This window comes from Arachis hypogaea, chromosome 10 (genome assembly GCF_003086295.3).
Source record: "Arachis hypogaea cultivar Tifrunner chromosome 10, arahy.Tifrunner.gnm2.J5K5, whole genome shotgun sequence".
Taxonomy (NCBI): Eukaryota; Viridiplantae; Streptophyta; class Magnoliopsida; order Fabales; family Fabaceae; genus Arachis; species Arachis hypogaea.
The window spans coordinates 78,509,583-78,521,920 of record NC_092045.1 but is presented as its reverse complement, the minus strand read 5'-3'; the positions used below and the strand labels follow the sequence as shown (position 1 = coordinate 78,521,920).

Sequence of the window (12,338 nt, the reverse complement as noted above, 5' to 3'; positions counted from 1 at the left end):
ATCAATAAATCATATTATAAAAAGATAATAACAAACATAATACACAAAAATCACAGTTATAAAAATGTATAATATCAAACAAACAGTTGAAAAAAATAAAAAATAGAAAAATAGAACTCATATAATAGAAATAACAAGAATTCTATAAATAATATAATAACATACATGAAAGATAAAGTTGATAAAAAATAAATAAATTATTAGTATCCATGGCTAAAAACCCATTAAAAAAACGCAGAAATTAAAAATAGTTGCTTCTTATAAACGTTGGTTTAAGTCTAAACGTGTCTCTCCTCTTCCAACGAATTTTCCAAACACACCCTAAATCACTCCTCTTCCAACGAATTTTCCAAACACACCTAAATCACCGCTTTGAGAATGCTACAAGTCTTTAATCTCTTCGTTATCTACACACGCTAAAAAACGAGGCAATCATTTCATTATGCTATAGTAATAATAATAATAATAAAATCAATAATAATAATAAAATCAAGTAAATAAATAAAGTAGGCTGTTATTTTCTCTGGCAAGCACATGATAGAAACAAAACATAACTTCATATGATCTCCGGGTAGTCACCAAAAGTATAACCTACAGGTTGATAACATCAAATTTAGGGGTTGAAAGTTACATGCAGATGTAGGAAAGGAGAAAATCATGTGTCGCTAGTTCAGAAGTAGATAACATGAATGACATACATCATCTTTTTGTTTAGACTAACCAACAAAAACATTGTACTATGCAAATCACAATCCACGCCTCTAACAGAACAAGCATCTGATTTACTGATTATGATATTTTTCATTTCAGCTTCAAGGTGGTTTTAAGCAACGCCAAATGTTACAACTTATGTAAATGTAAATGTCTATAAACACATTCTTACAGAGAAAGACAAATGTAACATAATATTATTAGCCCTTCCAATTGTCTTTACGCTTGCGTATCTCTCTCAAAGCTTCAACAGGGGACTTGCAACCCACCTTCTCCTGCAAATAATTTAAGGTTTTATGTCTCACTTTCTTGAACAACAAGGAATATGCATTCTCTAAGTTAATCTATTTCATTCCGTGCTCTTGTATTATGCTATATGGTATATACCTGAAGTTCAGGTAAGTCAACCCTCATGAATGGGTTGGTCTCCATCTCTTCTTCAATGGTCGAGGGAATTGTAGGTTGGCCAGCTTGATTCTGCTTCTGAGCCCATGCTAACTTCTCTTGTATCCTTGAGTTGTTTGGCTCAATTGTCAGAGCAAATTGCAGATTCTTCACTGTGTACTGTGCACAAAACATAAGCCGACATAATTAGGAATCAAGTTTTATAGTTCAAAACTCGATAGTATACTTATTCGGGAATTGAACTGCATTCTTCGTATACATTTAAATCAAACCTTTTGGACTTGTTTCACTTTGCCAAATTCATGAAGAATTTTCCAGGCAGATGTAATTTTCCTAACTTCTCAAAATCCTATGAATAACCATTCCCTCTATCTCAACTGATTACCACTCTTACAGGGAGAAGTCGTGCATAAACTAATTGTTGAAACTGCTAGGTGGATCAATTTGTTCTCTTAATTTAGGAGAAGATGAGTGACATTTTTCTATAATAAATGATCTTTAGTAAAGCCGTAAAGGAAAGGAGGGGGGGGGGGTGATTTTAGTGTTATTTTACCTCATGGCCGCAGTAAACGAGGGTTGGCTTTGGCAATGAACCTAGTGTTACACAGAGTGACTCATACATCTGTTCTGCAGTTCCTTCAAAAAATCTCCCACAGCCTGCAATGAACTACAAAAAGCAACAACACAATAAATTAAGGTCTTCTTTTGGTTTTTTTTTTATTTTATTTTGAAAGAAAGAGTTCAACACAATAAAGTGGAGCTTATTACAAGAGCTAAAAATAAACCCAAGAAAGACAAAAGTCTAACAATAAACCACTTTATCATTCAAGAACGTAAATACAAGTGTTAATGTATCATGGAGATAAAGACAGCTAAAAAGATAAGCTACATAAACTGACCCCAAGAGGTTGAGTAAACTATACTTCCCAGGGAACAACTCTTTGGGACATGAAAGAACTCAAGATGAGAAAGATAAGATTGATCAGTGAGCTTACCAGTGTATCTCCCGTAAAAACAGCAGGGTTCTCGTTCTCTTTGCCAGTCACATAATAACTTATGTGACCTTTGGTGTGACTGAGCAATTCAGGAAATTAAAAATAAAATTTTATTATAGTTAACAAAAGAGAAATGCGTAGTCAGAAAGGAAGAAGGGTTCAATCACTAGAAAAATCAAGAAACAATAGCATGCATGATGCATCTAATAATAAGTAATAACAATTACACAAAGTTAAGCTTCCTTGGTGACTTTTGCTAAGTAAAAATATTATATTAGTGTTACAAACACATAAACAGAGCTAGGAAACTATAACCCTGTATTAAAAACCTTGAAATATTTACACAATTATTTTGTAGATGAGATCAGCTCTCAAATTAATACCATTTGAAATAACTTATACAATAAATTAAAGATTCCAGCAGACAGTAATAGAGGATCGAAAGCATTTTGAACAAGAAATTCACCTAGTATACATTTCCTCATCAGCACAAAACTTTCTAGTAAGATAACCACATTAAGAACATCAGTTTTCTTTCCCATTTTGCTAATTATTGACATCATGCTCACGATATTATTATATTTTTCAAATCTCTTACAGAATTGTACTATCAATACAATTTGGATATTGTCAATTCAATAGTCCTACAATAGAAGCAGTTGCAGGGAACTTCATATAAAACTCCCTACCGTTGTTAAGTTCAGGATGGGGGCACTAAAAATAAATGCTAGATGTATACTAAAATTAGTCACCAAATCAACCATCAGTAGAAAATATATATCAAAACACAAAATACATATTGAAAATGTTAAATAACATGTATTTATACACAAATACATAATGGTTGATTTTTGGTGTGCATATAGCATTTATGTAAAAAAATAAGCAAGTGACAAATTCAATAGACATACCAAGGTGTGTGAAGAGACAATATATTAGTATCAGCTCCTAGGGAAACCTTATCCCCATTTTCGACCTTATCGGTGCAACCCTTCACATTATCAATTGAACCACCATAGACCTTGATTCCAGGCACCAGTTGCCTTATCTGTTCATTTCCACCAGCATGGTCCCTGTCATTTACAAACTCTCATTGCCAATCAATATTCTATCATTGATAACTAAGTAAACCTATGAAAAACTGATAATCATAGTTAAACTAAATCTCTATAAAAAATTAGCCTTGGCTTGAGTGCCTTATAATATATAGATATCTTAACATCTGATAAACAGTTCATATGTAAATGATCAATCTTCAAAGCAGATAGAAGCTAATGCATACAGATTCTATAACAGTTCTAATCAACTTCAAATTCCAGTTAGGTTATACTTAAAGAAAGGTGAGGAAGTAGGAGCATGGTACCAGTGATGGTGGGTAGTGAGGACAAGCTTGAGATTGACGCCATGGGAATTGGCAGCTTCGAGAACCTTCTGAGGCTCAACAGGGTCCACCACTGCACCTTCTTTGGTGCTCTCGTCCACTATCCTGCATCAGTACAATAACCCAAAATTGAATGTCAACATATAAAAGCGGAAAAACAAGATAATATAATGAGATTAGTGATATTACAAGTAGGAATAATTGTCTTGGAGACAAGGAATGTGATAAATTTTCATGGTCGCACAATCCTTGACGATGATGCTACTACGTCCCAACACAACTGATGCTTCGGGCTATTTCCAATTTTCTATATAGTTTAAGGCTTTAAGCCTTCTCGTGGGGCGTGGCTTCGGTCTAACACTGCCACGCACCTATGACCTGTCAAATCTCCAAGAGGCATTTCGTTCGCCTGAATATACAATTTGTTTTTAAGTAGTTTTAGTTTTTCTAGGATCCATATCTTGGGCCTTAATTACCAAAAAGAGCATATCTTGGGCCTTTAAAAGGATCACACTTGGGTTCATGAGTCCGCTGAGTCCAGTTTGTGGAAATGAACTCTTTCTGGTGTTTACTGTTTAGTGAGTGGTTGTGTGTGGAAGAAACTTTTCAACGTGTTGTCTATGCCAACGAGCCTTAGCTCATCTGGCATATGCTCCTCTTTCTTATCAAGAAATCTTGGGTTCAAGTTTTATATAGTACAAATTTTATTAAAAAGAAGATATTATGTGTATGAGTGTGTAACTTAATATTAGAAGTTGTCCAATCCATCCACTAAAAAAAACGTGTTGTCTGTTGTGTGTCCTATCTCAAAAAAAAAAAACCCGTGTTCTCTATTTTGTGTAAGTTTATAATGCCTAAAGTTAAAGATCTATCTAAAAGGGGCCTGCTACACATACAAGTAAAAAGGCCGTACAAGTTTTACAAGTTATCAACCCAAACTTCATTAACACGCGCATTAACTCATTTTGAATGGAGCGTAACTACACGCGCCCCACTCAAACGGTTCCTCTTCGTCTTCTTCTTCTTCTTCTTCGCCTTCGTCTTCTTCCTCTTCTTCTTCTTCTTCTTCTTCTTCTTCTTCTTCTTCTTCTTCTTCGTTTTTTTTCGATTTTCATGGTTTCTGAAATTCTTCTTATTCTTCTTGCTGCACGTTCTTCTTCCTCTTACTCTTCTTCTTTTCCTTTTCTTTCGTTTCTGCACGTTCTTCTTCCTCGTTTTCCTCTTCTTCTTCTTCTTCTTCTTCTTCTTCTTCTTCTTCTTCATTTACGCCTTTTCTCTCTGTTTTCTCATTTTTTTCGATTTTTCATGGTAAAATCGTTTTTGAAGAAGAAGCAGCAGTAGAAGATGAGGAGGAGAAAGAGAAAGAGTTCTAAATTATGCATAAGATGTACTTCAACGAATTTTGGGTGTATTTTCTTAAATCCTTTGGGTGTATTTTCTGTAACCCTTTGGGTGTATTTGAGTGATATCTGACTGATATCTATGGGTGTATCTGACTCATATCTATGGGTGTATCTTACTGATATCTATGGGTGTATTTTTCATTTCAGAAAAAATGGCAAGCATTACAGAAATACACCTAAACGATTACATAAAATACACCCAAGAGATTACAGAAATACACCCAAACGATTACATAAAATACACCCAAGAGATTACAGAAATACACCCAAACGGTTACAGGAATTCACCCAAACGATTATAGAAATACACCCAAAAGATTACAGAAAATACACCCAAAGGATTTAAAGAAATACACCCAAAATCATGCATAACTCAGAACTCTTTCTCTTTCTCCTCCTCGTCTTCTGCTACTTCTTCTTCTTCAAAAACGATTTCAGAGCTTGATGTCAAAAAACAATAGAAATCGAGAATAACGAAGAAAGAAAACAGAGAGAAAAGCACGTAAATGAAGAAGGAGAAAGAGAAGGCAAGAAACAAAAGAAAAGAAGAAGAAGAAGAGGAAGAGGAAGAAGAACGTGCAGCAAGAAGAAGAAGAAGGTGCAATGAAAACGTGCCGTAACAGTATGTGGAGGAACTAACGTCAACGACGAAGAACAAACCAGTGAGAAAGGAGGAGAAAAGAACGATCGAAAAAGAAGGAGAAGAAGAAGGGATGTAGCGTGTCGTACGTGGAGCCGCGCGTAATTTGATTTTATTGTTTAATGAACTTGTAAAGCATACAAGCCATTATATGGCTTGTATGCAGAGCTTTTCCCTATCTAAAATTCTAAGCTAGTAAGCTTACACGTACGTTAGTTACTTGGACGGTGAAAATCGAGCATACCTATAGAGAGACAAATCAGGTGGCCCACGATCTGGTTAATCTAATTCTGAAAGGAGATGCTCATTATTTATGATTTGATAATCTCCCAAAAAAGTAGAGTTAATGTTATTTGGATAGTTATCAGAATTGAACTGACGATCAATCCGGTAAAGTTATTGGGTTATTGAGTTAGTAGTTTAACCGATGAGTTAGTAATCGAACCGTTTAATCCGATAATAATTAAATAAATATATAAAATTATAATACAATATTTATTAAAAAATAAAAATTAAGATTTAATATTTCATATTATTTAAATTTAAATAAATTATATATAAATTTTATTAGCTTATTACTTTAATATGATATATATAATTTATATAAATTATTAGCCTTCAATTTAATAGGTCTAAGCTAAAAAAAGTTATATATAAATAAAATTAATGTTAGATATTAGGGGTGGCAAAGCGGGCCGGTTCGTCCCAATTCGTCGCGTTGACCTGTCCGATTTTTAACGGATTTGACCACCGTTGACCGGATTAATTGCAGAAATAATCTGTATCGTAAACTGAATCGATCAGACCATTCCAATCGAACCGGCCAATCCAGTCCAATTTTGATAACTGTGGTTATTTGTTGATTGTTGTGGGATTCAATTTTTCCGTGATGGTTAATTGCGTTTTTTCTTTTCTTTCTTGGTTTTAGGATCTCTGATATACAAAAAAAAAATTTAAAAATTGTCTAATCCATCTAAAATTATTATTCAATCTATTCAATTTTATCGACAATAAAAAATTTAAAGTAAAATATTTCACTGACATAAAAAATAGCATATTTCTGACCAAAAAAAAGTAGAATATGAAAAATTTTAAATTTAAACTGGTATTTAATTTACTTTGTTAACAAAAAATAGTTTACAAACAAACCCCCAAATATATGAAGAATTAGTGAATGAATCCATGCTAAACATGGGAATTAAAAATTACATTATGTCTTTTTAACATCATGTGCATTATAATCCAAATAAATCATACATACATAATATAATATTTGTCATTAATCGAATTAATTAAAAATAAACAAATTTTTAGTGAGAATTAAAAAAATGAAATCATTTGTTGCATGTTAATTATTAATATTAAGAGACTTCTAAATATCATATTATATCACAAAAATAATTACTCATTTCACTATACATAAAATTAAAACACATGTTCATCACCAATCACAAAAATACATGGTTGAATATACGTAAACATCTCGAACTTGTAATTTGTAAGAAAAGCAAAATTCTTCCATCCAAAACTAAATTTATACTCATTTTTTCCTGTCAGAACTATTAAAAAATTGGAATAATAATAATAATAATAATAATAATAATAATAATAATAATAATAAAAGAAAGATTTAAAAAGTGTGTATGAAAACGAAAATAATAAAATAATAATTTTAAAACAATATAATTAAATTTCTAAAAAGTTATAAATAATAAATTTTATTAATAATTTGAAATTAGATAGTACATATGACAATGATAACCTCCTACCATAAAAAGGTTTTTTTATTAATTTTATATTATTTACATAATAATTTGTAATGTTATATAGAGACGGGATAAAATAAAAATTAAGTATGTTATATTTGCCTAATAGACAATAAAATTACTGATAAATAAATATTTTCTAATATATTTTAATCTTCATATATATTACATCATTCTAGTATTTTAATAACCTAAAGATTTGGTGTATTAATTTAGAGCATCTAAAAAATATATAATATTTTATAAATCTCAAATTAACCGATAGATTTTGGATAGAGTTGTGTTAAAATAACCTCATACATTATTAAATATCTCTCTATATACAATATTTAAAGTATATCTATTAGAGATTGAATCATTGTTCTTTATTAATACTCTCAGCCCATTTATTAATTTCACTTTTGATAATGTAACATATAATTGTCCATGTGTAAACACTGATTTTGACAGAAAAAGTCCAACCATGTTAAGTGTTTGACCCTGCGATTTGTTATTTGTCATAGCAAAGGACACAATCAAAGGAAATTGCCTCCGTTAAAACTTAAATGGAAGTGTCTCATTATTTAGAATCATGTTCATCCTAAGAATGAGAACAACTTGACCAGCTGTGTCACCTGTCAATATAATGCATTCAATAATATGATTACCTAACCGTCTTACTTGCAATCTAGTTCCAATGCAAAGACCCTTAGATTGATCAATGTTTCGTAATAGCATAACATGTACACCTACTTTGAGTTTCAACTGGTGGATAGGCAATCCAAAACAATTAATTGAGTTCAAAAGATCAGTGGTGATGGTATCCAATTCAGATTTCATGTTTCCTTCTTCAATGCATAATGAGTCGGAACAAATATAAATCTTTTCTTCTCCAGTAAGATAACTCATCATTGTATTATTTACATCATGCACAACCTCAAGTGTTGGAGCGAGAATTGTGAGCTCCTTGAAATATATAGAATTGTTGATATTAAGCAATAAGTCCGGATAAACAAAGCTTACCAGTTTTTCAAAACCACTGGTGTTATCATCAATGAGTATTTCTTCAGGAATAATGACCTTAGATTCACCATTAGTTGAATCACCAGCCAACCCATCTCCAATTTTGATTAGCCATTTTGCAAAACACCTTAATTTCTCATCTTCAGGTAAGCTACCTCCTTTTGTAAGTCTTATGTTTCTTGTTAGCCAAATAACTTCGCAAGATGGCCAGAGATATAATGAATTTATTAAAGCTTGTACAATGTCCTGGCGCGAGCCCATTGGTATTATAGGTAGAATTTGTCTGAAATCACCTCCTAATACAACAACTTTACCAACAAAGGGTAAACCAGGATTAAAATAAGATTCATTGCGCATAATATCTTTGAAACATTTGTCAAGAGCTTCAAAGCAATGCTTGTTTAACATAGGTGTCTCATCTCATATAATAAGCTTGGCCTTACAAACCAATCTAGTTAGTGAGGATCCATGTTTTATGTGGCATACAGAATCCTCGTTTATGCTTAGTGGAATCTTAAATCTAGAATGAGCAGTACGTCCATTTGGAAGAAGAAGAGCAGCAATACCACTGGAAGCAACATTGAGGACAATTTGACCACTGCTTCTAAAAGCAGCAGAAAGAGTTCTCCATAAAAAAGTCTTTTCAGTACCACCATAACCATACAGGAAGAAGAACCCACTAATTCCACTATTAATAGCATTTAAAATCTTATCAAATGCATTTTGTTGTTCATCTGTTATGGTTTGTAAGTATCTTTGAAGCTCGAGTTTAAGAGATATCCGATCAAAGTTTAACTCATCCATCATGATGTGGTCATCAAGACCATCAATGACTTCGTCAGATGGATATGGCATGTTATTAAACTCTTTAAGAGATCTTCCATTCGCTTGCATCTTCTCTTCAATCTTAGCAAGAGTTAAGTTCGCTATTTGTTCATCAGTTAACTGCATATCTAAAATACACATAATAAAGTAAGTTATTGATATTAATTGATATAAACAGCATAATAAATATATACAAAATTAAATATTGCCATGTATTTACCTGGAAATCGATGAAGTCAGCGTTGAGAAGACAAAATATCTTCAGAAAATTGATTGAAACATTTTTCCCATACTAATTCTGGGCATGAAATATTATTAGATATGAGTAAAACAACAAAGAGATCACGAAAATAATTAGCAGATAACCATGTGCTTGCTTCAATTATAGCATCAATAAACTCCTTGTCATCTTGTAGTAATCCAAGTGAATAACATGCCTCCTTGTATGTGCTATATAGAACACCTTCAACAGTACATAAATCATTAAAACTTCTGCATCCTTTTTGAATATTAATAGCAGACGCAAGTAGTAATCCTCAGGAATTCATACGTGGAACATGAGTTAACCTTCCAATAGAGAATCCTTATTTTCTAGGAGACCACATTGAAATATCATCCTTTCAAACAAATTTTGCAGGAACCTCAGTATATGTCAGTGAATTAGCATAAGGGTATTGCCTGTTTGCAATCATCCATGCTTGTAGTTTTGTGAACTTTCCATTCATGCGCCTAATTACATCCTCAATGTTCTCCGAGTCAGAAAGAACAATAGGATTCTCTTCAGGTAAGTGAAAGGGAAGTATATCTACAATCAGGTTCCTTAACAGCAGGTTCCTTAACTTGTATATCATAGCCAAATAATCTCCAAACTGCCTCACATGAAGATATATATCTACAATCATAATAGTTTTGAATCTCATCAACAATTGGGGCAGTATTACCATCCTTTGAAGTCTGGTAAAAAGAAGCAGTAACTTAGTCATTGCCCTTGTGAACATATTTGAAGAGGTATTTGATTCCAGATGTCTGGCAAGTATGCTCAACATTAATGTGACAACCATATTTTAATAAAAGTGATGGATTGTATGGAACAATGTAGGAATTATCAAGGATGACATTCTTCTTCCTTATTGTTCTACCATTATCAAGCCGCCTATACTTTGGAAAACCTGCTTCGTCAATTATGATTCTAGCTCTAAATGGTTTTGGAAAATATTTGGAACATATACCATTTAGCATGCATGGACTTTTGTTGTTATACTTACCACATGGGCCATGAACCATGAATTTCTCCACTCTTGCATATAACTTTGGTCTTCTTCTCTTGTCAGGTATCTCAGCAGATATCAACTTGTCAATATCATTCACAGATTTAGGTTTAGGAATAGGATGCATGAACAATAAAATATGTGCATGTGGAAGACCTCTCTTCTGAAATTCAAGAATGCAAACATCTGCCAAATATGATAAAAATAATCAAATAAGGTATAAGTTGCAAGTTAAGAAAAATACTTATTTATTAGATCATTTATTTTAACTTGCATGCAGATAATTTGCCAAAAATTAAACCATCTTTAAAGTCTCTAATTAACTGGTTGAGCTTTATCTTAAAGACTCGAGAGATAATGTCAGGCCGGTCTTCGGCGCGTAGACCAGTTCTTTTTAATAACTTCTTTATCTCATTACATTCAGGATTGCACTTCACAGTAACAAAAATACTCGGGAAACCAAAATACTTGCGAATTGCAAAGGCATCCTTGCAACTATTAAACATGTATCATGGACCACCAGTAAATGTACTTGGAAGTATAATTTGCTGTCCAGTTGCAATGGCATTAGCTTCACCTCTAACCAATGATTCATGTAATAACTTGTACTTCTCCACTCTTAGTTTCAGTTGGTTGAATCAAAAATAATTTAGGCGATCAGCCTCAACCATAGTATAAGCATCAACCAAAAATTGTTGAAAAAGCCTACACGAACTTAGCGAAATTGGGGATTCTTGATGCCACATTTGTAAATGAAAAGCGAAGAATTCTCTCATGCTAATTGTAGTTCGTTTCTTGGAACCATCAATGTTGTGTCGAGCTGCAGTTTCAATACCAATCCTATATCCATCTTCACCATAAGGAAAGATTAAAGGGTATTGCAGAGCAAGGTACAAAGGATGTGTTATGTAACATCCTAATATTCAAATCCTTATGCTCGAGTCATAAGTCAATGATATTATGGTGGTACGAATCTCAGGTGGATTTTTAATATATAAATATAGGTAATTTCGAAAGGAGTATTAATCAAGAAGCCTGAAAAAAGTAGAAATAAAATCGCGAAGACGTATCACTCATGTTTCGACAATGAAAAGTTAAACTGTGAAGCCGAAAGTGATATACGGACAAGGCATAAAGGAGATTAAGAGATAGATAACAGATAGATATATATAACATAAGTAATAGCCACTAGTCGCGACCCGCGAAGTTTAGGCCAGCTAGGGTACAGTATGAAAGTAGTTGACAACAGTATATCCTAATCTCTCCCAAAGGAAACATAAGAGCCTCTATAGGAAAGTTCCAAAAGAGTTCAATACATAATATAATCTTTTCAAAACAAAGTGGAGAGATTCTAAGCAAAACACAAAGTAGAGAAAATAAATATCTTCGCCATCTCTTAGACGAACCACAGCTCACTTCTGAGCACCTAGACTTGTATCTGAAAAACAAGAGATATATATACGGAATGAGAACCCCGGGCCCATGGGTTCCCAGTACGGTAAAAGTGCCAAATAAATACAATGCACTGCAATAAAAACTCACTAAGCATCCTAAACTTCTTCACCAAATATCCAGCCTAGATTCTCACTAATCCATGAATAGGCAACTGTCATAAGGGGATACTAAATCTAGTTCATGTTACACATGTTTCCCAACTCGCTGACTCTTCCACGAATCAGACTCAGAATCATAAGCAAAACCATCACCAGTTGTTCTACCTCAATAATTTTGTATCAATACATCATACCCTCACCTGGAGCTAGTGAAACCACATTATTGCGTCTCCCCAGGGAGCTCAAATTATCTCATTCAATGATCATCATCATCATGCAATCGTATCATCAAATCATCTCATCAAGAACAGCCCTCAACTTTCACCGACACCAGTATGAGGGGCCTCTCAGTTGTACAAACACAAGCAATACAGGCAAGTAATACACAA

The 12,338-nt window shown here is 33.0% G+C and overlaps 2 protein-coding genes across 2 annotated transcripts; both read right to left on the bottom strand.

The window, feature by feature from the left end:
* Positions 1–762: 762 nt before the first annotated feature.
* Positions 763–4,148, bottom strand: LOC112715748 (hydroxyacylglutathione hydrolase cytoplasmic). Its single transcript, XM_025767564.3, has 7 exons — positions 3,682–4,148; positions 3,475–3,597; positions 3,023–3,184; positions 2,112–2,190; positions 1,670–1,783; positions 1,099–1,275; positions 763–986 (listed from the first exon to the last, which is right to left on the bottom strand). The coding sequence occupies exons 1-7, from the start codon at positions 3,726–3,728 to the stop codon at positions 912–914; spliced, it is 777 nt and encodes a 258-aa protein (XP_025623349.1). The 5' UTR covers positions 3,729–4,148; the 3' UTR covers positions 763–911.
* A 3,687-nt stretch (positions 4,149–7,835) lies between these two features.
* On the bottom strand, positions 7,836–10,902 carry LOC140175677 (uncharacterized). The gene is made up of 5 exons (XM_072204210.1): positions 10,698–10,902; positions 10,115–10,582; positions 9,770–10,020; positions 8,790–9,248; positions 7,836–8,699 (listed from the first exon to the last, which is right to left on the bottom strand). The coding sequence occupies exons 1-5, from the start codon at positions 10,900–10,902 to the stop codon at positions 7,836–7,838; spliced, it is 2,247 nt and encodes a 748-aa protein (XP_072060311.1).
* Positions 10,903–12,338: the final 1,436 nt, after the last annotated feature.